The following is a 27,989-nucleotide window of genomic DNA, read 5'->3' on the forward strand; positions in this document are numbered from 1 at the left end:
ATGCCCTGGCTGCTATTTGTATCCTTACTTTCCTGTTCAGCTCTGGCCATTAACTCAAAGCACAGCATTAGTTCATAAGTTTCATTCTCAACTGAACGCAAACAGTATCTTGTAGAAGTTGTTTGCTCCAAGTTTCCCCTTTTTTAGAGTCCCAAGCTGAAAAACTTTATTTTATTCATAGTAGTCTATAACAATTCAGGATCCTAACAGAATTCTGTGTTAAACTCTGACCCAGTGGTTACGTTTGCCTCAAAATGGTACAGAGTATTTTTTTTTGAGAGTGACTCATTTGTTCAGGTCAATTTTGATAGTCCTGTTTCATTAAATTTTTTTTAATTCCACCTTCTTTCTTGTCTAGAAGCAGCTGTAGAGTCCATGGTAAAGCCTCTAACCTATAGAACTGGCAGTATTTAATCCATTCTTTGAGGCAGTATTTTCTTTGTGCATCGTCTCCTTTTGTTAAACATGGTTTGAAACAGAAGTGGGCCCAAGTTCCATGGGAGAGAAGTCTGTGGTGGCCTTCATGGTTTTCCTTTATTTAGGTTTTTTCTGTTCAGAGCCGAAGTCTAACACAGCACCCCAGGAAGTGGGAAGACTTTTTTCTATTAACCAGACTCTGGTTTTCTAGTAGCAATGGAAAGCTGGTCTTCATTATAAAGCCAAACTGTAAGTGGTAAGGCTCAGATTCTCTAGTCTGATGAACTCGGGAAGAGACCAGGCAGACACAAGGGCAGCTTCTGGGGATCTCAGCATGGAGCTAACCATGCTTTGGTCCTTGGCGCAAGTTAGAGCTACATGTTCTCCTTCTCCTAGGGACTGGGCATAAGTGATGTGAGAGACTGTAGAAGAGCTGGATGCCACCCAGTGGGAATATGTAGGGTGCTAGATGAGTTGGTTTTGTGGCTACATAAAGACGTAGAGTAGAGCAAAGCAACAGGAACAAGGCCCAAGATCTGGTACTAGAAATTATGGCTGTTCCCTCAGCTAGCTAATGCCAACAGGTGACTGAGTGAGTGGAAATGTGCCAGATTACCGCAGCCAGATCCAGAACCTGTATTCCAAGGCACAGTCGCAGGCTGCCACCTTTTTAATGCTTTGTTTCTTCTGGTATTGTGGAAGGAATTCTCTTCTTTCTTATAGTAGATGTTTGACTTGATCAGCATAAGAAGCCAATGGTGTTTATTCCTTTCTGCCTTTGTGCTTTTTTCAGCTGTGAGGTAATTATTAGAATTTGCTGTTTCAGTCTACAAATTTTATTTGATTATTGAGTCTTGAAGCATGACTGAAGAATGGCTACTTTTTTTTAAAGCCTGTCATTCTCAGTGTTGTCAAGTATCTCTATATGTAAATACATTGCAATATCAGCACAAGCCTCATTGCATGCGAAGCTGACCACTTCTGTAAAGAACTGAGCTGTCCCATATTCCATAGAAGGCTGCTCTGCAGCTCAGAGATTAGGGCATCATGGTTTTGATTTTAATACACAACAAGCCCTGGCAAGTCTTTCTTTGACTTCCATGGGCTCTGGATCAGGTACGGCAGTGTTGCTGATATTATTTTTGCTTCTTTCTTTTCGTATAAAGATGAAACACTTTTCAAGCGAAGTTTCAGGTAGTCTCTCAGAAATGTTCTCTGTATGGTGTCAGTAGAGAATTCTATGAAGTATTCTGCTTAATGGAAATATATTTCCTTGTATTAGTTTTGAGGTAAGTAAGTTCTGAATTATCACTAATGGTTGAAAATATTACCTCATTTTAAGAGCCAGTTTTCCTTTCTAGTAGCTGTTGCACACAGCTGCTTAGTGCAGAGACTTTTGAGGTAAAAACCACTGAATGTAGGTAAAGTATCTTCCGCTAGTATTTATATACACATGCATGATGTGCAAACACACACACACACACACAGAGGTGCACTCCTACTGACAACGGATGTACCTAGAAATATTCTTCAGCAGCACCATCACACTGGGTTATGTGGTTCTTCCTAGAAATAAAAAAAAGCAAAATTCTGATTAGTTTTGTGTGGATAGACCATCAAAGAAATGAATGGCTTCTTTATTTGTCAAGTTATCTTACAGTAGATGCTAAATCTTGCTTTCTTCAAAGCACAAATGTTTTAGCATCAAAAAGAGGAGATCATATTCTGAAATAACAATCTGATAGTGGGTGGTACATGTGATCAGGATTTGTGTCTTCTATAAATAGATAATTTTTTGCTTGATGATTTAACTAATGAAATAATAACAACAATCCTTCCACTTTTCACGAAGCAGTTAATCAAGCTTCTGCCTAAAACGGAGACAAATGTGAATAAAGAGATAAAATTGCTATTACCATGTGCACTTCATGAGACCCATAGCACTTGAAAGGATGTCATTTTTATAGATATTAAACCTTTTGTCAAGAAATAAAGTGCTTTCGAAAAGCCACCAGGGTAGTTTGGTACACTTCTACTTTAAAAGGGGAACTATTTTAATGTTTCTATAAACAGACAAAATATAATCATCTTTCTCTAAGAAAGAAATGTTCTCTCCAGCTATACCTATCTCTGTGATGGAACTGAAAACAGTTACATAATAGTGGAAGAACCACTACTCAAAAAAGAGTTTAAACAAATATAATTATTCAGGCCGATATTATCCCTGGAAACTAAAGCACATCATTGGATAATGTAGTGATTATTACCTTCTCCATCACAGTTAGAACTAATAATAGGTCTTCAGAGATAGATTAAAGAGAGGCTTGCTTTATAAACGCAGAGTGCTCAGCAAATGATTTAAGGATAGTGATGGGAAAATACAGTAAGACAGTCCCCAGCAAGTAAAGCAGACACAATCCTCTTCCAAACCAGGGATGAAAAATATGTTGAAGTCATTGTACAAAGGCTAAAAAGCGTACGCTACCATCACCTGTCTTGGCCTTATTACAACTTTTGGACAGGCAGGTTTTGGAAGGGCTCTCTCCCTGTGCTGGAGGTTGCTGTGCAAGGTGCTGCAGGGTGCAATGAGGCATCATCCCTCTGTCCCTTCCTCATCTCTTGTCTCCTTGCTCCCCCCTCCAGCATACCCCAGACTACCCCTTCCCTTGTCTCCTGGGACTCACACACACACACGAAAAGTTTCCCTATATGGCATAGGTGTGCTCTGCTCCCACAGGTCTTTGGGGTGTCCCTGGGGGGCATGGAGGTGGAAGGGGAGGTGGAGAATGTCCTCACTGCTGGAGTGGAGCAGCTAGGGACGATTCGGTGTGGAAGAGGGCTGGAAGCGGCTGAAGGTCTGCCTGCACAGCGCAGGGCAGGGCCACCTTGGGCTGCCCAGGGAGGCTCAGAGCAGCATGCAGGGCAAGTGTCAGAGCCTGTGATCCTGCAGAAATGCCATCACCTCATAACTTAGTGTCACCTACCCTCTGAATTGCCACTTCTGCCCTGCTCAATCCTGGTTGTCAGTCACTATTCCAAACTGCAGGTGATGAAACATTATTAGACAAATTCTTTTTTTTCCTAAGCAATTTTTAATATTACATCATTGACTTAATTTTAAGTAATGTTACACTGTCAGACCAGTGAGCCATTTGTAAGCATATTCATTTAAGAAATTACATTTCTTCTTTTCAGACTCTGTGGAGATTCAACACAGTGTTTCTAGCAAGCGAGAGGGAGATGTAGTAGGGAGAGAGTCTCTCCACAGTGGACATGACTGAAGCCAGGCTTCAATCAATACACAAACCCAGACTTTTAGCCGTCTGTAATTCTGTCCTCTCCAACTAGTCTGTGGCGAATGTGTCAGGCTTAGTCATACAGCTGACAAGAAATTTTCTACAAAGCTTGAAGAAAATTGTGCAAGTAATTTTAGAGTCCCAGACCTGAAGAAGCAGCCATGCAGTAGCAGCTCCATAGTGAAGTTGGAAAGATTCCACTTTGAATCCTCCTGAACAATTTGAAGCAATAGATTTTTTGTGAAGTTGGGAGACGACGAAATGACACTGAAGAACTATATTCTACATACTGCACCGTATATTCTATAGCTGTATTCCCTCATTTTTACTGAAAAAGAAAAAACAAAAATAAATGAAAAGAGTCAAAAAGATGCCCCAAAGGTAATGTGAAAGCCCCGTTAGTGAGAGCTGAACAAAATAACTGAGTTTAAGAACCATGTTAGAGAACTTAAAAAAAAATAGATTTACAAATAATCTTTCATGAGGTTGAAATGCTTTAAGCAATGAAATGAGCCAGAGTCTAATGGCAAATACAATTAGCAAAATCAGCACCAGAAAGAGTACAGTAGAAACCACAATCACGAAAGCAAAAGATTTGGAAGAAGAATTTTATTTGGATTCAAGGATACTTGGTATGAATTTAAGCATCCTGCTAATTACTTTTGTTGCATGATTTCTATGAAAGCTAATATTTTGAAAGGTTTTATAGGCCTCTTCAAAGTCCACTCAGAACTAATTAGAGTAGAATTAATCTCATCCAGCTTCAGATGTCTAAAAGGAAGATGTCTACATGTGGGCCAGTCAGTTAGATTCTCCCCATAGATAGTAAGCAGTTGCAGCATGTGTTCATCTGACCTGTACAACGCATTTATGATAAAATAAGGTCAGTTGCTGGGTGAGACAAGGAGTGGGCCATGCCTCCCCCACCGCATCGCCCTCCTGGAGCCCCCTCTGAATCAGCAGAGATGAGGGAAGCATAGCAAAACGCCTTCTCTCTGGAGTGAAAGGAAGACCCGGGGCCACAGCGTGACTCACGGGCTAGTAGATTAAAGAGTGCCAGGAAACATTTGTGGGTAGTGGAGCTCAATTGTCTATACTGTTAAATTATTAGAATAGTTCCTGGCATGGTTTTGAGTTATGCCAACCAGCCTTTCCCCAGACAGTTCCTAGGCACAGCTAAGCATGGACCAAAGACCATTCCCAATAAGCAGTTTGCATGCGGTCACCTTTTTTGGGAGGCTGAGAATTTAGTAATATGGACATAGGCCACTCTGTGCCTGTTGGTCTCGGTGCCAAAGGAACATTTCCTGTCCCATTTAATTTCCTAGCACAGACATAGCCGCTGTGTTACAGTCTGATCCCTGCTTTGTTCCTGTAGCTGTGCAACTGGGCATTGGTCTGTACTTAAAGTCTGTGGCAAACCGAAATGTAGTCTTTTGTGTCTATGTTACTCAACCCCATCCCTAAACCTCTGTTTGTCTTTGTCTTTTTTGAACTGTATGCTATTCAGACAGCAACTATATTTGGAAAGGGCTGTGTATTGTGCAGATCCATTTAAATTAAGCAGTTATCCAAAAGTGAAAATCTGCTCTGTAAAGTAAATGAAAATTAAATGAGACTGACACAATGCCTAGATCTTGTGTTCGCATTGCTAGTGAGCAGATACTTACCACTTATTTGATTTTTCATCAGAAACAGGTACCATGAAGTGCAGGATTGAAACTCCTGGGGCTAGATGGTCCCAGATAGCAACATCTGTCAGGTATAATAAGGCAGAAAGCTTTATTTCAAAATAAAGTTCTCTTTCTTCTTCTTACTCTAAATGCAGCTCTCCCCTTGCTTCTCACTGAGCACATTTCCTTCTTTAGGGGCTCAGATACAGCCTTGGTAGACTTTTGCAGATGTTCTTTTCCTTTCTAATGCCTCTCAGGTACACATTTCATTTCTTTTCATCCTGAAGTGCTGCCTAAATTTATTGACATTTAAATTGTTAGAAGCAGTGATCTGCAGCTACTGATACTGTTCTTATCTGGTATCGTCCCATCTTATCTGGCTAGTGGAAACATAAAATGTGCACTGGAAAAGGAGCATAGTTAGTCCTTTAGGTACGTACTCCTTCCAGTGTATGAATTATTCTCAATCTCTTCGTATGTAGCTTAATCTATGAAATACAAATGTCGTAGGGTATCCTCAGGACAGGCAGAGTGGGCTGAGAAGCTAAAGGGGGAAAAGGAGCTAATTTGGCCCAGGAGCATTTGGAGGCAGTTGGAAGAAGAGGGGACAGGGTGTGAAATTCAGGGGAGTTTGAGGGTGCAAGGGAGCAGAGGGGGAATGTGAGGGAAGGCAGAGCACATGCGACACGGTGGGGCAGAGGCTGTGTCCATCCGGGTGCTTGCACATGAGCAGCAGGGGGTTAGGCATGTTTGGTGATGCTGTCAGGGGGGCCACTGGCATGTGGCAGAAATGCAGAGGCAGGGGAGAGGAGCCAGGAGGTCAGGGGACAGCTGGGAGGAACCTGGCTGGCGTAAGAGAGAAGCTAAAGAGACCAGGCAGGGTGAGGAGAAGCGAGGAGGAGGCAAAGGAGGGAAGTTTGTTAGATGAGAGGACTAAAATGCAACATGGTCACTAAAGCCTACAACCTCCAAACTATTTAGGAGTCTTGCGCTGAATTTAGGTTCTCCGTCAGCATGTGAGCACGAACCCGTTTTCCTACAGAGCAATCACCATGTGCCACATTACATGTGTGTCAGATTTTCAGGAGAGGCAGAATTTAAGTGAAGTGTACTGATGCAGGTGCTTGCTTTTTTCATCCTAAAAACTGGACTTTATCAAGCAGCTCTTTATCAAGTGCTACTCTCTCAGGGAGAGCCTATCTCACTCGTGGTGTGGCTTACCTAAGCAAAGCATTTTTTCATTCTAAGTCAGAACCGTGCTAAAGAGGAAGTGATGATCTAGTTGTTCAGCCTCACCATATCCTGTGTTCAGAATAATTTTCATTTCTACTTATCTGCAAATGTTAATGGAATGTCCACAAATATTTTCTTGGTTTCTATGGTAAGAGAAAGAGAGTGTGAAACTCTGTGTCAAAACCACTGCATCATCTGCATCATCCTGTGCTTTTCAGGAGAAGACCCTGACCACTAGAGGAGTCATCTGTGGCATTACTTGTGTGCAAACTGATGTTTAGTACATTTTGATCCCTTTCAGGTTCCCATTTTGAAACACAGACTTGCATATTACAAACCATAAAGGTTACTTGGTCACTTTTATAATTACACAGTAATGACAGAGTATATCAAAACAGCTCAACACAGATTACTTCCTCTCTGACTATAAAGCAATCAGGCATTTGCTGGAATTTAACTGTAAGACTTTGGAAATCTTTTTTTAAAGGTTTAAGTTTCCAAATTACTCAGAAGTAAAATCTCCCAGTCCCCTGTGTATGCATGCATGGAGCGTAGCAGGGTGCAAATGCTTGGGGAACTGTGCCAGTAAGTGGTCACGTGGGAGAAGCAGCTAATGTGCTGCACACTTCCGCAGCCTTCTGAAAACAGCACTGTTCCCCCTCAGCAAGCACCCGGGGACCGGCCACAAGCTGCGACGCTCCTCTCAGGACAGAAGCAGCTGTCCTGTGCTGCATTTCCCTGGAAAAGGGACTTCAGTTTGGGGCATACCTTGTCAGAAGTATTCAAACTGTCTCACAATCATGCATCCGCCAATCCTTTGCCTATGAGAGTGCAGAGCCTTAATGTGGCAGGGCTGGTGGGATTGGGGAAAATAAAGCACCCTTTCACTCTGTGTGAGAAGAGCCGTGTGGATCTCAAACCAGGAATCGTGAGGTTTGGTGGTATTCCCGCAGATCAGAGATCACACAGCTCTTGCTCCTGACACTGTACCCAGCCATTGACAAACAATAATGGGTTGAAATTGTTATATCTAATTTCTCAGAACAACGTTTTTTCAATAAGCTTTTCCACAAATGTACTGAGAGGATAAAAGTGCGGTTCAGTTTGAGAGGTATATCTGCATCAGGAAAATTATGTATGTGTTTTAGGAGGAATTCTATCTGACTCAGATAGGGCAGCTCCAGTAAAAATCCCTGACCTCCAGTTACATTTGTCTTCTTTCCCTGGAGTGAATCTCTGAAGAAACTTTTCTGGTTTTATAAAGAGAAATATTTTGGAAAAGCATCACTGGTATGGTACCAAATCAGGAACAAAACAAATGGGGTTAAATAATGCCCAACTTCCACACAGGAATCTGTTTCTGTGGACAGGTATCTGGAATTCTAGCTTGCCAGTGCAGTACTTCGCACTGTGTTATTGAACTGTTTCAAAGACAAATTTTATGAATAAAGATCAAAGTGTTTAAGAGGACTGTTAGCAAATATGATCACTTGTGCAAATATCCGTGAACCTCCCTTCAATAGCCATTCAGTAGTTCCAAAGGCTGTCAGGGCGTGTAATGATGTATATTTGCTTTTATTTCAGTTGGCTTTGACCAGCAAATTCAGCTGATTACTTCCACTGTTATTTTTGCTTAGAAAACAATTATATTGTTATCATTTAAAAAACCCACTCTTCTGACACATTTCTTTGTACTGGTCTTGAAATTCAGAACTCACTATCCTAGTTAACATAATTCTAAAAGTTATTTTCATTCTTATCTTTGCACTTGTTTCTTTTCAGTGTTTTTGCTTTGTTTCATGCTCCTCCTGAATGCTGCATCTCCCACCTTTGTGTTTGTTGGAGAAACAAACCAATAATTGTTGAGACCCTCCCTGCCCCCAGATTAATAGTCAGAGGTTTGAATTATAGCACATACTAAGAAAATACTGGTATTTAGCTGATGATCATGTGTTGTTATGGCTGGGTTATAACTGTATTCAGGAACAGGATACTCCCGTAGCTCTGAGATTATATTCTAGCAACATAATAGCTCACGCAGGACTCTGAAGAAGCTCCTTTTGTTCTTCTGTAAATATACTGAAGATACAGTCAGCCTCATCTGTATTTGGTCTGCTTGTGGGAAACAAGAGGATAAATATAAACTGTCCCATCTCTGTTGTGGGTCCAATGTGCAGGACTCATCAAAGTACATTGATGGAACAGTGCTGGTAAAATTCCCACTGGGTCTCTACAACATGTTGCGACATGACCACCAGGACAAGAACAGCCTAAAAGCAGATGCTTTACGTGGCCTATGTCTCTGGGAAGGAGTGTATCATTTGGAAATAAATTGTGAGAGAAGTTCATGCTGGTCTAACCATCAGCACGTGGGCAGAGACACTCACACAACTATAAAGGTCAGGAATCTGCCAAGGATCCTTGTGCTGTGTTGCTTAGTTGAAAACTGACAGTTTAAGGTACCTCTTAAGGTACCTTTGTGTGCAAGAAAATCACAGTGGACAGCACTGAATGCCTTTGGGGAGGGTTTAACTTAATCTGTATCCAACTGATAAAAAAATAAATTATAATTTCTTCAGTTTCTTCAGAGAGAACTTTTGAGACAGGTCAGACATGTTTACCCAGGTTGGCCCATACACTTGAGCTAACCCTATTTCTTTTACAAAAAAATAATACATAAACTATGAGGGGCTTAGGACAGACATGGGCTACAGGTTCTGATTTGTCCTATGGGTAAACCCACAGTATTCCCTAGCTTGTTTGGTTTACAGTTTGGCTCTGGTGACTACATCTAAGGGGTCCACAAAAGTTGTTTGAGAAAAGGAGGCCTTGTTCAATAGACTAACGTTTGCTCTACAGAGAGTCCAAATCTCCACTGGAAAGTGTTTGGGGTCTGTAAGTTGCAAAAGCTTTAAAGAGTTGTTCTGGTAGTGTGCTGTGATATTGTGATATCACACCAACGTGGTACTCTGATATTGTATTTTTGTTGTACCCTGAACTGCACTGTTCTTGACAAGAAGTTGTCTCACTTCCCCACTCATCATCACTGCAGCTATCCATACTGAGATTTTCCATACAGGACCCTTTTCTATGCACTGGCCAAACCAGTTTGCCCTAATCTGTGAGATTTTACAATTTGGATTAAACTAAATGGGAGCTGTATACACAACACTTACGAGGTTGTAATTCTGTAGCTAAGCGTGCTCTCTCTTATGTTCCTTTTTGTTTTACAGGTTGTTACTTTGTGGTATAGAGCTCCTGAAGTTTTGCTTCAGTCCAGCTATGCAACACCAGTTGATCTTTGGAGTGTTGGCTGCATATTTGCGGAAATGTTCCGTCGAAAGTAAGAAATAATACAGTTTTATTTTCTTTGTGTTTTTCATTTGAAATTTGAAAAAATGTGCAGTAATGTCTGGTACAATACACTGGATCACATTTATATTAGAAAGGCCTGATAGAATGTTTTATTTGCAGTGCAAAATATAAATATCCATTGCAAATTCATACTTGTTGCCATCTTGGAGTCTTTCTTTCTTGATGGAAGTCTCCCTCAGCCCTTCGTAAAGCCTGTATGAGCATTGTTGTATTCCTGCTACACCTGAATCCAAATGCAGATAAAAGTGGGCTAGAGAGGCTGTTGATCAATTTGAGTAAAACTGGATTTTGGAAAGGATTTACCCTGAGGAAGGCAGGGCATGGTGGTCAGCAGAGTCTTCTTGCTCTGGAGTTTGTGCATTGGAGCATCAGGTATTTGCTCATAGTCCCTTCCTGGCATATTTGAGATCTCAGAAGTCACTGTAAAGTTGACTTCTAGAGGTAGGAAACAAAGGTAGGATTTTTTTTAAGAATAAGCTATTTAGCCTGAGTGTAGGGTAACAGAGATGTTAAATGTAGCCCAAAAAAAACAGATAAAAGACTTTTTTATTCAGCTGATTCGATTAAATTGGCTATCAGAACTGTCTTGCTACAAAATATTACAGCTGGATGTACATGAGTTGTGAATGCAAGAGGAACACTTGTGTGCTGGTCTTTCCCCATGGAAGTACACAAATATGGAGGTTGTACCATGTAGGGTGTGGAGAGGAACAAACCCCCAAGAACCTTAACAAGGTAAATCTGTCTTGATATTCACACAATCACATGCATTTTGGTTGAGCTTACTGCAAAAAGTGCATGTTGTCATCACCTGGGTGATCTCCATGTAGAAACTGTATAGCATTTTGTAACACACACTATGAAATCAAAGAATATACATAAAGAAAATGTGAAAGAAAATGATACACTGGGTGGCCTAAAAACCAAAATCAGTATAATTTACAAGGAGAAGCCATGCTGCAAGGGCCTTGAGAAACAACTATTTAATTTATACAATGTGAAGTTCAAAATACTAATTGAAGTCTTGCAAAATAACTTTGGGATTCTACTACTTATTAATGTTAGTATATGGAAAAATCATTTTTCTTGGGCTTCTTGCCTGGTCAAATGGCCTGGGTAGAATTATTATACTCCACCCTCTCTGTCTCTGACTCAGAAATGAGGTCAGAAAATGAGAGAAAAAAAGAATGTGGATTTTAGGAGTATCAATTAAACCCTCCATTGCAAACTTGTAAAGATTTAGTCTTATCCCATATACTGCCAATATACCGCAACAGCGTTAAGCCATTGATATTTTTTCTGATTTAAATAGCAGAGTCAACAACTTCATTTTAGCATTTGCAATAAGAGCGATACAGGACAAACAACTGAACACAGAACTTTATTACATGTTCAAAACTCTCATTTTTTTCTCATTTAATTTGCAGTATTCTGACAGATAAGAAATATTGCCATATACAAGCACCACCAATTTAATTTTATTTTTCCTTTTTTGATATATGAGCCTCACTGACTCTCCAAATCCAACACAGTAAATTAAATTAGGGACAATTAAATGTTCTACGTGTTTACAAATGCAAATATTACATTAATATTACAAAATCAGAAGTTTTTTTTTAATGGAAATGAGATCTGAGTTTGATAAGCAGAGTCTGATAAAACCAGGACTTCTATTATCCTTGCCAAATGCAGGGTCAGTCTGACATTCTCAGTCCTAAATCTGGGACACTCTCAAAAACTGTAGAGGTCAGGAATCTGCCAAGTCTGTATGTACTATGTTGTTTCATTGGAAACAATATGACTTTCACATACTTCAGTATACAAGCATGATTTGGAAGGCTAATCTCAAGGCTCATTGCCATAAAGCTACAATGAACAGCACTGAATGCTATCTCCATGGACTGTTGTATTGGGTTAATGTTGCAATACTCTCTGTATGATATATGCTGTCTTTCTGATTCTCCTGATGGATTGCAAAAGAAAACCCATGTTACTGTGACCTTGGTAGCAATAAACTGTAAAATTTTGCAAACTCCATGGATTATTTCCAAAAGATTGAATAAATGCAACAGCTATTTCTGCTGGAAAATGGTAGTGCCCTTGGGTAATCGCCGATCTGCATTTCCACTAGTGTTGATAGGATAAGAGTACGAGAATGCAGCTAAAGCTTAGAAGTAGATGTTGGTTTGACATTAAGACAACCCTTTCTTTTTACTGTCTTACTGGGTACTTGTTGCCTTCTTTCCCTACTCTCTTTTGCTTTCTCTTTGAAAGACTTTAAAGCTCTGTCATTTTTAAGAAATGTATTGAGACTCCTCTGGGCTTTTTTATATCATGGAGATTTCCCTGGAACAGGTTTCAAAATAAAACACTACACAGCATCACAAAACATATCAGAATCCTGTTTATGCCAAGAAGACATTTGACAGTTTGAGTTTGCAAGAATATAGTTTTGTAGACTGTTAGAAACACAGTCAGGGTGCTGTAGGTTTGGACAAGCATAGAAGAGAGGTGAGCTCTCTATGAATGGTCCAGTCCCTAAGTTACAGATTGCTAAGTCTAAGTGGAAGGCATTTCATTTAATTTAAATCACCCTTAATCCAAAACAGTTTAAGACAAATGTAAACAAAGTATTTGTTTAAGAAATAGATCTGAAATACACAAAAGTGTATAAAGGAATTCATAGACACAAAACATAAATATATCTCTGTCTAGATACACCTAGAGTAAATTTGAACATTTCTCTCATCTTGGCTGATTCAGCTAAACAAATGACATTTCTCAGCTGAGGACTCTGGTCCTCCTGCAATCTGAGGTTTATATAAAGTCATAGCTATATTTAAAACATGTACATTTTAATTATGGTGCAGATTTGTAGGCTTCTGCATATGTGAATGCACAAAGGTTGCATCCTGAAACCCCTCACAGAGATTCCCAAGGATCCTACTCTAGCTACAGATGAGCAATAAATTGCTCAGTAGTCAGGTGTATGTGTTATGTACACAGAAACTATTCTGCTTTGTGCATCTTTTTCTGTCCATGTGCACTGCTGATGAGAGCACCCCCAAATAAAGTGCTTGAAAATTTCCTTATATGGTAGTTTCAGTTTTTAAATTTCCTGTCTAATTAAGTAGGTTGCAGTGACTTCTAGACACATTTGGATGGACTGTCCTTATCTAACGAAAGTGTAAACGTATTTGTCACAGTGACTGTTTTCTTTGTGATTTAAAAGCTATGGTGCATTGATAATAATAACCAGTAAGGAAAACTGTAAGGTATGTTATGGCTTGCTACCATATCACAGAATCCTTCAGAGATACAGCTAGCAGACTGACGGGGACCCGATGACACGGGGGCATCCTTTGGCACAGCAAGAAGATTAGCATTTTTTTTAATGTTTAGGTAAAAACAAAGATTACTTATAAAAAGATTTCACTCTGAGGCTGACCATTTTCCTGGCCAGTAGGAAAGGGCCTTGTACCTCCTCCTCACTGAACAACTCATTAAAGAGAAAGGGAAACATGGGAGTAGCATCCACTTCTGTCTGGATACATGAAACTCTTCCAGCTGGCTCAAGGACTGCGGGCAGCTCCAAAGCAGGAAGCCATGACCAGTGTTTTAGGGAAGAAGGGACTGTCACTCTTCTTGCTTGGATTAGGTAATACTTAATCAAGGTGAAGGAGTGTGAGAGGGAAAGGACTGGAATCTGAATCTGGGTGAAATGATCTACAAAAGAAAGCAGGGATCACCAGTCTTAGACTCTCTTCTGAGTAGGCAGTCTTGAGAAAAAATGTCGAAATGTTTCGATGCTTAGTTCTTAGTGCATCTATACATGCCCAGTCTTCAAAACCACAATCCTCTCTGATTTCAGTCCTGCACAGACTAGGGTGTTAGTAGGTGTGTATGTGGGACTCATGAGTCAGATATGTATATAATAATTCCAGCTAGGCAAGTTTAACTATAATATTGCACAAGCAACTGAGTTTGTCTTCCTTTGTAGTAAATATAGAGCTAAAAATTATCAGAAGAGACCATCAGTTTTTGTAGCCTCTGTTATATTCACAGCCCAGTCAAGCTGAAGAAGTCATACATTTGAGAGTGGCCAGTGTTGTGACTGCATGTGCAATCTTCACAAACATTACAGACACCAATTTAAACCCAAAACTTGACAGTCCTTTACCAAAAACCTCTTCCACCTCTCCAAACCAGAAGTAAACCAGTATTATCTCAGTGCCCCAAGCTTCATCCAGCCAAGAGGGAAATTAATTCCATGCACATGGACTTCTTACTGAGACCGTTCATGCACCAGCTCCATGGTGTTTTAATCAGCCTGCTGTTGGTAAGATCATCAGTCCCAGAATTTCATAAGCCACAAGACTGGCACAAATAGCATGAGGTTATTATTTATTCATTTTTAAATGTTAAATCATGTTTTTAGCGGTTGTCTCATTTTTCAGCTTACTCTGCCAGCTCCTAATATATGTGAGACAGTTATTGCATTACCAGCCACACTTGAAAATTGTAGCAGCAGATAAGAGATATATGACTCTACTAAAATACCTATGATGGGACAAGTTCCCTGCTGGGCACAAACAACGGACATAGGGAAACAAGCTATAGGCATATAAGTCATCTTTCAATGGTATAAATTTGTCCAATTAGAGGAGTTAGTTACATCATTGTGTGTAGAAAAGCCATGAGCCCAGGACTTTGTTGCTCTAGGTAATGTGTACAGATGTGATAAAATCAAAGCTTAGAGCCTCGTCTGGTGATCAGGCTGTGATGTGAGCACTGGATTTGGGACCTACAGGCTGCCTTTAATCACAAAACATTTAACAGGTTTTAAAAAACTAGCAATACACACATATTCATTCTTAAATACAATGTCTTACAGTATAGAGTAATTGTAAAGCATCTTTCACACTAAAATATAGTAAATCTTTATTCCCCTTTCCAAGCAAGCTATAGGTTATTAGTAGAGTTTGAAATGCAGCCGTCAGATCCATTGCATGTGCTTTTTCTGTGTTGGCTCCAGAACCAGGTGGTAGGATAGGTCTGTGGAAGGAGACGGGGCACCCACCTTCCCCTGGATTCCACTTCTACTTGTGAGCGAGGGAAAAGCAGTCGGCTCTGCAGCTTAAGTTACATTTAATGCTTTGTGGGATAAATATGGTCAAGTGGTTGCAGAAGAAAATAGCCAAGTGTAACAGGAACACCTGTTTTTAAGCTGTCTGCATAACCTGAAACTGGATAGGAAAGTCTGAACTTCTATCACTGAGTGAAAAGAGCCTTTTTAGCTGGATCATGTGGTAAAGTCTTGGCTTCACTGAAATCATTGTTGAAGTTAACCCTGACTTCAAAGGGGATTGTAACCTCTCTAGAAACAATTCAGTGCGACAGAGTGGCACAAAGAGTGGCGGAGCTAATCTCTGTTAATGTGCATAGTACAGCACTTAGTTGGAGTGATCTCTGCAAAAGACCATGTTGCAAACTGGCAAGGAGGAGAGGGTATTGCACAGTGTTGTCCCAGCTTCCATTCCTTGCACTTCTTTCCGTGATCCTGTACAAGCTTTCAGTTGTCTTATCTGTGAAATAAACTTCAAGAGGTAACTCCCCAGGACTGTGAGACTTTCATTCAAAATAAGGGTTGCAATGTATGTGGGAGATATGAAGAACTGTCGGTTGAAGAGCTGAGGCTGGAATTCGCAGTGTCTCTCTTCTGGTCTTCATGAGACTGTGTAGCACAAGCAAAAGAATGTGTTCAAGCTAAATTTGCAAGAATTTAAGCCACTCTGCTAATATGATTGTTATCTGTCTGCTAAAATATCACACACACACACAAAAAAAGGTAGCGTCAAAGGAAATCAGGCTATGAGTATGTGAACTACTGTATGCGTGTCCTTATCCAGAGAAGGAGGTACATACTCCCATTTGTTACCAGTAGGCAACAAAGTGATAACTGATCACAGAGCCTGCAGGTTCTCTCCTGCTTTGAATGGGACAGGCAGCTTTTATCTCAGAAGAGATCTGTAGTCCAGTTCATCCTTGAGTCTGTTCTTCTAACTAGCATCAGTTTCATCGTGCGCTCATTTGGTCTGAATTAGCTGTTCCTATAGGTGCTAATCTCTCACAGATGTGGTCTTTTAAGGTTGCACTTTGAAAAAATTAGGTATACATCTGGCAACGTATGTTCAACAGCAGAACCACAGGTTCTCAACTGCCTAAGCATGTTCTTCATCTGGAGAATGAAGTAGAGAGGACAGTGGGCTTTGGGGAAAGTGTCTCACAGTAATACTGCTATTGCAGAGAATCGCTTGGAAATTTAAAGTGCTGTGTCCTCTACTCCAGACATATCCTGGGTTAGTCATTCCTTGTGATGAGTTGCTTTGCTGTTGAATGGTCTTGAGGAACAGACGATGAATCCATAAGTTCGCAAATGCATACCTGACAGGAGGATTTATATGTACTAAGTGACCCTCACTTCAAATTAAGTAACAGTATGTCATCACTTAAAAATGTTTTCCATTAATATTGTTCAATTATCCAAAGCATTGGAGCAGAAACATTTGTTTAAAGCCTGTAATCGACAGTAAAGTATCATATATTGGAACATTAGCAGCAAAATACTATGCAACTTAATATGGAGGTTGCTTTTCTAAGTACAGTACATATTCTTGCGATAGCCCAAGTGCATCAGTGCAGGCAAAGATGTGACTGAAGATACTTTGGTTTGGACAGGACCAGAAGAGAGAGACCACGTATTCATATAATATGCCATAAAGGAAACTCAAACTGAAATCAATGGATAAACTTAGCATGATTTATGTAGGGTAGGAAATAATGGAAAAATCGCCAGGATTTCTGTAGGGAAGGATTATATTCCTTGTCTTTTTAAAATTATCTTTATTAAGAGTTGTTTTGCACACTGTTGTGAATTGTCGCCAAACTGGGTTTTTAACTTCTTGCTATGCGTATAGATATTGCAGGTCATACTGAACACAAAAGAAAGAAGGGCAACTCTGACTGGTAGTAGTGAAAACTTCAGTTTTGTTTTACCTTTCTGCACATACAAGAATAGTACCATGAACAGAGTCTGAAAAGAGACTCTAAAGGTAATGAAGAGACTCTAAAATATGAATACTGCCATGTAAGGAATTGTGAGGCCTACTACTATGACATGGCTTTGTCTCATTTCAGATGCATTTTAATTCTTTGTCAGTTATTTTCCTGTGCTTCAGCATATCTGATCATTTAGTCCTCATTTTTAAGTGGGCACTGTAGCTATGCAGCAGTAAGATTATTTTGCTTTGCCTACTAGATCCTGTATTTCTCCATACAGTAAAGCTTCTACCTTTTTTTCAGCTCTTAGCTTAAGCTTCCCTTTTTGTGCTCTGTTCTCTTATTTTCAACACATTTCTGAAATGCCTTTCAAAAGCAGAGAGAGAAGAGGGCTGTAATATATTTTCAAATCTTCTTTATGTTGGAAAGAAGAGAGAAATAGAGGGAGCAGAAGAGGAATTCGTGAAAACAACAAAAAAAGGATGTATAACTGGATATTGGGAGGGAAGGTGTAATAAAACCAAGACAGTAGAGACATCTAGGCAAAAAGCAACTGAGTAAATACAGCCATGAATGCTGATTATAAGTTGGGTTTTCCGTATAAACTGGCAAACGTCTTAAATGTGGTTTAAGAGAGAACTGTTCTCTTTATCATGCAGCAATTTTAAACACAGACTTTGCAATCATATTATCTGGTGTTTTCCAGTGAACCTTAAACCAACATATCTAGTGGCCCAAGAGCTCGAAAGTGTAATCATTCACTTGTCTGTACTCGCAATGAGATTTTGGTAGCAGGAAAATTAAAACAACAACTTTTTTTTTTTCCTTTTCTGTTTTGTGTTTGTTTTAACAAGCAAAGGTGGATGTTGCAGCTTAGAACTGTAAAAGCTACACAGCTTGATTTGCAACCTTTGAACCAAGGTACTGTACAGTTCTGGCCTGAGTTTGTTTTTGCCATTTTTGGAAATTATCTTGTTTTGTTACAAGAATGATTTAAGTTGCAAGTGCCATAAAAGTTCACAACAGTCCACATCAACTGTACTGGGAGAAGGTTTGTTCCTTGGAAAGATCTTGTCAGCATTGAAAATTCTGTGCTTTGCACTTTTCCTCCTTTATTCTTCTGCCATTCATGTGCACATGGGTGTGTGGGAGGCTGATGGTTTTTCCAAACCAGACCTAATAAAATAGGATTTTTTCTTCTTCCCCAGATAAGTGGCCAGCCTATTACAAAGATTTTTTTCAAGCATTTTTTAAGTTGAATGGACCCAAGCCACAATTTAGCTTAGTGACCTTAGTGATCTGATGGAACAACAATGACATTTTGCTTCGAACTTAACTAACAAAGGAAGGCAGAAGACTGCACTTGTTCATGTTATTCCAGTTTTCAGATAAGCAGGATTGTTTTCTGTTTAATCTGACCTCCGACGCAGAACTCCCATTGGCTTTGGACAGAGGACAGGCGCACATTAATGGAGAGAAGGGCAAACAGTCAGAATAATACCACTGACTATCGAGTATGAAATAGATGTGAGTTTCCAAGACAGCATCACCCCATTAAAAGTAAAATACCTTGGGTTTTAGCTCACATTTTCCCTCAAGCCTTTTCTAGCTGATATCTTTCTAAGTGTCTACAGTTGGGCTGATTGATAGCCGTTAGTCAAATCCAGTAACTGTATCGGTCTGTGGTTGGAGATGAGTGGTAAGTGAGTGCCAGGCCATTCACTTGTGGTTTTCCTTCTAGTTTCCAGCTGTGCCAGACTTTCAGTCAGAGGAATAGATCTGTTGGTAAGGGAAACCGTTGATAAACCATAGAAACCAAAAACTGTCACTACCCATGACAAAAAAAAACAGAAGGGAACCTTGAGGCAGGGGTAAGAAGACCCGCAGAAACGGTGTTAGCTGACCAAGTTTAATTTGACTGTTAAATTCAGGTGTGGGGTCATGTCAGGCCAGGCAGTGGCCAAGGGACTGGGGCCGGGTGGCTCTGGGCTAGCAGCTGGCGACCGCACACAGCTCCAGCCCAGCGGGAGCTCACGAGAGAGCCCCCCTCCTGGAAAGCTTCCCGTAGCTTCTTCATGTGCAGGTGGCACAGCACTCATCTGAAATCCCCCTGAACACATAGTCCTTAAAAAAATATACATTCCTTAGAGGGGTGATATTCCAGTCTGTGACAATCTGAACTAGCCTGGCCAGAGGTCAGGGGAAAAGACCTTGTGGCTAGGAGAAAGACCACAACACGTCAGTCATGATGTAGATATTTGTAAGTCCTTGGTATTAACATCGTAGCATTTGTAATGGATATTTGGAAATGCAGCTGGCAGCAGAAACGCCTGGGTCGCTCATGCTGAGCTGTGCTCGGCACAGCTGCCAGCCAGTCAATGTGAAGGTGCACCACCTTTGTGTCTTCTGGAGCGTCTCAAAGGCTAGTTCATTCCTGGGATAAGCCAGAGCAGCCTGAGGGCTGCTTTGATGGTATCCCCAGCTGCAGACGGCTTTCAGTGGTCACTCCACCAGCCAGAGAACAGGAGAGAAGCAGAGCAATGTTACCTGTGCCCCTTCGTCTCCAACCCGGAGAGGGATAGCCAGCTGTACGCTGCCCAAAGACTTTCTTTTTGAAAGGGTCTCCTGGCTCTTTCACACAGCTTCCCTCTTCAGGAACTTGGCTGAGAGAGGCTGTGCTTTTTGCCTAGAGTTTGGCTGGGGGAAGCTCTGTGTACTTTTGTTTGACTCGTAATGGAACTAAACATTGTTTTTATTTACTTTTCTCTTTCATAAGAAAATGGCTGCAAAAAGGTATTTAAACTCCAAGTGGGTGTACGGGATCCTTTCCTGGACACTGGTGCACTCTGGAGAGGGGGGAGAAAGACTAGATTTTAACTGTGGCTTATGGTGCTGAGCTCCCAAGTGTGGGGTTTTTTCCAAATTGAGTGTCTAGTCAGAAATTTTGATCTGGGCAGCTTTACTGAGTTTTCTGTATTTGATTGTCCAGAAAAGAAATCTAATAATTAGCTACCATTGGTCAGTCGTAAAAACAGTATGTAATAGTTCAGAAGTATATAGGACAAATCTGTCTCGCGTTTGTGTCTTTTCAACAGCTTCGCACTAGCACTTCTCCATATGTAGGTGCTCACCAAAGCTGTTAGATGTTCTTTACATCTAAAAAAAAACATAAATCTGCATGAGAGAAGTGGAAAGTGCACCTAAAGGAACAGACAACAACAGGAGTTTAGAAACAGCTAAGGACAGCAGAGCAAAACATAACAACTTTCTGAAACATTGTACTACTTTGTACCAAGTAAATAATTGGCTGTGAGAGGAGAGTTCAAAGAGAAAGCAAGAGGAATTTTGATATTTAGATTTCTGGAAAACCATTTCTCCAAGGGAACCGCAGTGCCCAGAGGCACCTCCCCGCTGCCTTTGTGGAAAAGCTTACCTACACCGCAGGGTTCAGACCACTGCAGAGGACTTGCCAGCTGGTCTGGGAGTCTGTGCTTTGGCTGTAGTTGCAGATGTCAAAGACCTAGATAGAGTCCTAATTTGGGGAGGAAGGGAGGTGGCCACAGCCTCTCCTGCGTGTGCATGCTGACTGCCACAGAGCAGCACACGTGGTACCCACACATAGCTGGAGCCGCCTTTGCCGTCGGTCCTCAGGGTCCTGGTGTTCACTGTGTACTAAAAAATAGAGAAGAGGCATGGCAGGATACAGCTCACACTAGTTCCTGTCCCTTCTTCCTTTGAAGCCACAGTTCGCCTTGTGATATGAATACACGTGTTGTTGCCTTGCTTCTAATTTTTGTTTGCACACCACCTGTGGCACTGCCATCATATTCGCTTGCATGCTCTGCTTGACCTGCCGACACACTGGCCCTGTACAAACGAGTCCGTGTGAGACATAGCCACCATCATACGCTGACTCTGCTAGAGACAGAGCCAGGATCTGACAAGTCGAGAGCTCTTGATGTCAGCATGTGACATGCCTGGCTGGCCTCTTATGCTGGTGGCATGCTTCATTTTGCAGTCTTTGAGGAAACGGCAGTCTGGCTATGCATGGTCAAACCATATGACTTCTTCCAGAAACTCATGCATTATGTGCTCTGCTTTCCTTTTATAGATACACTGAACACATACCGTCCGGAAGCAGCTCTAAGACAATCTCTGATGCAGTATTTCTTCTTTTACTTAAATATTCTCCATATTCATAGCTTCTTTCCTAATGTATCCAGGTTTGTCAGTAATAAGTGCTTTTGGAATATAGACATTTGTCAAATAAGAATTTCATCCAAGGGATTACTTCATTTCCACTCATTTATTCTACTGAGCTGGAGTAAATTGGCATGAGGATTCAGTTACTATTGATTTTGACTGAGTCTGAATCAGTTACCTAAAGATAAATGACTCAATCAGCTATATCATCCAGCATTTGACCAACAATAGTGAATTATCAGATCATTTTTTATTAGATTATGTCCATGAAATAGGTTTTATTATTATGTCAGTACAGCATACACACTGTTTTATACAATTGAATAATTTTTTAAGTGCTCTTTATATCCAAATAATTGGAGTGCAAGCTTTCAGCATCTAAAGAAGTATACGTAGCAAGAGATTTTTTGGTAATGTTCCTATCTGTAGCTGTTAAATTAAGCCTGTCTGGCAGTGATGAATCATACTTTGCCGCTGTAAGAATGAAGATACTCAGTTACAACTAGATCTCATCAGACCATTAGCAATGAAAGAGCACACGTACAAAGTCAGAACTGTATCCTAGCTGGGTGTCCTACCCACTGAGGCACAGGAACAGGCATGCTTGCTTCTTTCCTGCCTTGGAATCAGTTTTCCTTTTCTGGAAAGTAATTGCAAAAGGAGAGGTAGGTGTTGCTCATCTCCTAGGTCTTTTAAGAGTTTGATGGTGAGGGCACTGTGCCGGAAAGTGAGAGCGGAGCTTAAAGAGGGCCCAGACTTTTTGGTAAACTCTCCATTTTTGGCAAACACTCCAGCCACAACTGTATGAAAAGCAAGGCATAAAATTACTTACCATGGAAGTAAGCTTTTACTCGGTTATTCACTTAGTCCAGAAGAGGATTCTGGTTTTTTAATTCTAAGCAAATCAGGGTTTTTTTCAGAAATGACAGCCAACTCCATCTGGATCTTGGGGAACTCCTTGTAGTGGACATGAAGGTGGCAAACAACCTGGCGATGTGGGGACTGAAAAGTTCAAGATGTGGGGTGGCTCAAGGAGCTACAGGTGCTCAGTACTTCAGAGACTGAGGAAACATTCGTTCTGTAAAGACAGAGTTGTATGCTATTCCCATTAAAATAATGTCAAAAGCCAATAGAGTTGTGCCACGGACCACACAGAAGCAGGGCTATGGCTCAGTAATGGCAAAGCAGAGATAACAGCATAGGAGTTGTCCCAAAATTAATTTGGGAAGCTTTGAAACACACAAATCTACAGCATAAAGTGTGTTAACGCTGCAGTTGCATAGGGGATGGTGGCATCTGAGCAGTGTCGTCACCTGGAAGTTCTTTTTTGTTTTTTCTCTTTAATATAGGAAATTAACTTACTCTTTCTTTTGGTCCGGATTCAAGTGGGAAAAAAAGACTTCATGTGAAATCACTAATAGCTGAACAGGATAAGTAACCAGAGACCTCTCAATAGGTGAACTCAGATTAGTATGCACTGTCATGGGCCAGTGAATGTAAATCTTGCAGCTTCTCCAGCCTGAGGAACAGAGTGTATTGCATGGGACAAAGTATTGCTTAGGGCAAAGTTATATCTAGTGTAACTGGCCTTTGAAAACTGTATCAGTTTTCCTTGCATGGTTGCTATATATACTTTCTACCTTAAATGCTTATGTCAAGTTTTTCTACAAGTGTTTATTAATTCACTGTAAGCCAGCACAGCTGCTAAAAATTAAAGTATTTTCTTCACACCATCCTTCTAATCCACTTTCATGTCTTTTGACACTCATACTCAGCAGCTGGAGAAAAAGTCTGAAGTTGAAATTTCACCTCTGCTCACGTAACAGTTTACTGTTTAGTACTGAAATGTTTTCCCTGCCTTTCTTGTCTGAAGGGTTGTAATCCCCTTTCAGAGATTTTTTCCTGACCAAGAGTGCTTTATTACAGCTGAAGGTGATGAGACATATTAGTTGCAGGGGGAGGGGGGTGCAGTTCTTCTGATGTTTCAGGTTTATCTGAAAATTTAGAGGGGCTTAGTGCAACAGGTGCCGTTAACACCTAATATGGGGGCAACAGAAATGATCGTAGATCAAAACATGTACTCAATACCACACAGGAGCAGCTCAAGCCCAGCTGGAGAGAAAACCCAAGGATTCTCTCTCTTAGCTTGTAATGTTTTCCCAGAGGGAAAAAAAAAATCCCTTTTTCTTGGATTTTATTCTGTATTGAGAATTTTATGTTCTAGATTGTGTAGAACATTTTGAATTCTATGTTTCCCTTCAAATACAGAAATTTGACATATATTGGAGCTCTCTTATCTGAAGTCTCAGAAAGTGCCCATGCACAGCCTCTGTTACCTCCTTATCACTCTGTCACTGTACTACTGCAGATGACAGAAAAGATTTTGTCTTTCAGATTTTTTTCCAATGCTTTTATAGTTGGATGTTTGCTTTTCTGCCTTACTCTTCCCAGCTCTAGAATTTAAAAAAAAAAAAAAAAAGTTAGACTAGTAATTTAGTCAAATAGAGGTACCATTTTATGTGTAACTCATAATGATGGAACTAAAGCATCATTTATAACACTGTCCTTTCTCATTATTTTATATGATGTATTTAGAGTATAAGCTCTTTTACCTATAGGGTATACTTTAGTCTGTGAAGCTCCTTGCTTTGCATTATTGAGAAAGAAATAAAACCCTAGAAAACCTGGGAATACATACTTGGATGTTAATCTGCTAAGTATCTTTGGGCAGATTGAATGAACCAGTATGTGTAGTATATGTTTTCCTTTTACATTACCTTGCTTCTCCTTTGATATAGACGAATCAGGGATAGGTAAGAGTTAGTTTCCTTCAGGCAATAATTATGTCTGCATAGACTTTCAGCTCATGCAAGAATGACAACGCTGTTACACATTTGGTTAAAAAGAGTTTATTCCAAGAGAAATCAACCTAATGGCACAAAATCTTTTAGTTTAAAGCTTTACTGGGAAAGCAATCTGATTGAAAATATATTCAGTTTGTGGAACGTGAATTGGATTTTAATTAGAGGGCCTCAGACTTGAAAACCTATTACATATCCCCTTGATTAAAACTAGTTCCAGCATTAGAGGCGCTCTCAGAGCAAAGTCCATTTTAAAAGTGTTTTTTAGACCAGTAAATATGGTTAATGTCAACTGATGAGCTTTCTCAGAGTCATCTTGGCATTGCAAGAAAAGTTGTGGAACTATAAAAAATTAATTCTGTATCTCTGAAAATTGTGATTTGGATAGATTTTCACAATGGAGTTTCATACAGGATAAAGGAGTAGGTACTTCATGTAGAAGACTGCTTTCATTACATTTGCATAATTGATAAAGAATAGGAACAGACTTAAACTCCTATTGCTTACCTTGAAGGTAGGTCTTTTGCTGTGATATAGATGTTTTAAAACCACTTCTTTAAAATACAGCATTAAAGAGCACCTTTACACTCTGACTAAAATGTGTCATTCTGGAGTGCTGTCTGCTAGATTTTTAAGTGAGCAGTAAGTTATGAGTTTAATGAAAGGAGTGTTGAAAAACAGCTCTGGCATGCTCTGGAAGGAGGATTTAGATCTTTTCAAGGAAAATATGGGCAAATTTGTTCACAGGCACAAACACCTGGAGGTGAGGATTTTCCTGAGCTCTGCGCAGACACACACACACACTGCCTGCGCACAGCATCCTGCACACTGATTTACACCATTGCTTATGTGAGTGAACTGGAGAGGAAGGAGCCCTCTTGGCTCCTATCCATCCACATAGGACAGCCTTTATCTAATCCATAGTTCAATTACTGCCTTCAAACCCTAAAACTGCGTTGCACAAGAAGAGCAAAGAAGCATGGCAGTTTTAGAGAGTGCAAGTTTAGAAAGGGGATATGAAATAGATTCATGAGAGAGAAGAGAATACAGAAAACTAAATAAGTGATCACGGGAAGAGCACGACCATATTGTATTTGTCATACCAGCAGTTCTTTCAGGATGCTATAAAAATGCAGAAGCCTGCAGTTTAGTTATATAATTAAACTTCAAACTGCTGACTGACAAGATAGATGTAATTTAACTCTGTGCAGTGATGGGGTGGGTGGTTAACACACGAACGGTTAAATCATATTGCTGGTAGAACTGTCAGTACAAACAAGAGGAATGCTTCTTTTTCCACCCTGAGCAAAGACCATACATTTTTTTTCCTTTCCCTTTTTCCAAGGTCAGTTATGTATGTATTTCCAGAACTTGCTTCAAATGTTGGGACAGTTTTCAAAATGCCGCTGTGATATCATGCTCCCTGAGCTGAGATAACGACTCTTAGAGCCCTGGTGAAATAAACCTACAAATCTTCTGGAGAAGCAAATGTCCACAGATAAGAGAACTGTGACGTGCGTGCTGAGGGAATAAGTGAAGGACGTTCAACCTATCAAGGCTCTTCCATTTCAAAAAGTAGTGTTAAATGATGAATGCTGAAGCAGTTCTGCCCAGGAATAGATGAGATCTGCCCATGTTTTAGAGCATGTTCTGGTCAAAGATAGTATCTGCACTTACCTTACTTTTGGGGTTTTATATATATATGTGTGTGTATCTTTCTGTTGAAGCACCTTAGTTTTCTTATAAGAGGTTGTGAAACCAGATCTCCCTTGGCTTGATCCTGGGGTCATTGATATCTGTGACAAAGCTGCCTTTTATGTCAGTGGTGGGGGGTGAGGCCTATCATTCTGCTCCAAGGCCACCTGGGACCTTGAAATACGATACTCACATGAAAGGTGTCAAGCAAATGTTAAGCACCCAGAAAAGATCTTCCTTTGCCCACTTCCTAAGGGAGTTCTGAAGATGCTTATATTTTCTCTCATTTATGCTCTTTCTCTTGCTTTTTGCTGTATTTTTAATCAACAACTGAATCTACACGGTAGGCTGGCCCTGCTTTAGTTGTAAAGCTGTGCGCAGTGCCCCTGTTTGGTTTTCCTTTTACTAACGTTTCCCTTTCAGTTACACATGCAAAGGGAACATGCATAGCCATCTGCAAATTTCTTGTGATTAGTCCACTTTACAACTCTGGCTCTTCCCAGGCTGCCAACCTGTATGTTAAAAACCCTCTGAACGTCCAGCATCTCCATGTAATACAATCATTTGCAGCAAAGCAGTGCAAACTTTTCATGATGAAAACCCACACCAGGAAACATTCATCTGATGAGCAATCTTAACCCCAAATTGATTTGCCAAATGGCAATCATTGATGGATGGTCTTTGCTCAGAGTGGAAAAAGAAGCCCCAGTGATCTTAGAGATGTTATTCATGACTGTGGTACTGTCCTACTTGAAGAATGATAGATTTCGAGTAAAAAAATTGGGCTGTTAAACGACTAAAATGAGAAACTCAAGATGGCTGATCTGTTTTCTGTCAGATTTTAGCTGAAGAGTGTTTCCTCAGTCGTAATGTTTATCTATGTCATCTTTCTTCTTATATGTAGGAGAAGAGAAGATAAGTTTCTTAAAAGTTTTGAGCAATTTGTGATCAAGTATAATAAGCTCTACATGAAGTAACTTCTTCCTATGCTGTGTCTGGCACCCACCCACACAAAGATATTATTAAAGGGAAAGGAGAGGGAGAAGTACAAAAAATGTTACGTTTAAAATGAGAACTCTGAATTGCACAACAGCTGAGGCAAGTCACTTGTGACTGGAAGTGGGTAACTGTCCAGAGCATGCAATGTTGTCAGCTGTGGCCTGTTTTCAAAGTGAAGTTTTATACTGTACCATATTCATTTTACCTATCAGAAGGGCCAATGATCTTCATCTTTAACGTGTGATACATATTTTTTTCCTTTTATCTTGCCTTAGTTTCTCTTTTCATGCCTGCAGTACAGACTTGTCCAGGGGATCTGTCAAAGAGAAACAGTGGTGGGAACAAGAGTGAGGAATCAGGTCAGAAATAATCCCTCTGAATAAAGGTTTCCACAGGACAGTCCAGATCATGTTATTTCTAGTCATCTCATAATTCTAGTTTTAGGTCTTATTTGTTTTTAATTCTAAAAATGAAAATATTTTCTTCATAACAAGTAACTAAGAATCTGACAAAATTGTTTGCCAGCTATTCACATTTTGTAATATTAAAAGAAAAAAAAAACATCATTTAAATATATCTCTGAGTCACAGACTATGTAGCTTGGCAGGTTTCCCATGGCACGATGCAGGATTCCTTGGCAAATGTTTCTTGGCTTTAGTTTTTTTAGTTTCTTCACCATCACCTTGTTGCTCTTATACACACAGACATACAAACTCCTAGACTTAACTACTACAACCTTACCAACTTCTAAAATTCCTTGTACCGCTTCTGTGAACTGCTGCTATATTCTTTCCCTTTACAGTTTTCTCTCCACTATGTGAAATTATCATGAACTTTCTCTTTCAACACCTCCCCCGTCTTATCTAATGCCTTCAAAGCAGCAGCTACCTGTTCTGAAATTGCTGCTCTTTTTCCCAACACTTCTCCTTGCCATCTCTTCAACCAGACTGTCTAAGCCCTACTTGCCCAAAAAGCAAGTTGTACCTTTCCCACCCATGGTGCTCTTTTCGTTTTAGGGAGTTCTTGTATGACTTCACTGAGTACATGTGGATTGCCAATATACAGACTTTTCACTGAGAATATTGTATATATTCAAGTCAGTAATCAAGAGATTATCCTTATTGTTTTTCTGTGATATCAAGGAAAGGGATGGGATTCCCAACTGCTGTTGTCACCAC

General features: G+C 40.2%; 1 protein-coding gene across 1 annotated transcript in view; it reads left to right on the forward strand.

The window, feature by feature from the left end:
- The window catches only part of CDK6 (cyclin dependent kinase 6), a 128,599-nt gene that overhangs the window by 88,362 nt on the left and 12,248 nt on the right, over positions 1-27,989 (forward strand). The window contains exon 4 of the mRNA XM_050891876.1: positions 9,853-9,962. Coding sequence (XP_050747833.1) covers positions 9,853-9,962 — 110 coding nt within the window. The remainder of the gene's footprint in view (positions 1-9,852; positions 9,963-27,989) is intronic.

Source organism: Gymnogyps californianus, chromosome 2, assembly GCF_018139145.2.
Source record: "Gymnogyps californianus isolate 813 chromosome 2, ASM1813914v2, whole genome shotgun sequence".
NCBI classification, from domain to species: Eukaryota; Metazoa; Chordata; class Aves; order Accipitriformes; family Cathartidae; genus Gymnogyps; species Gymnogyps californianus.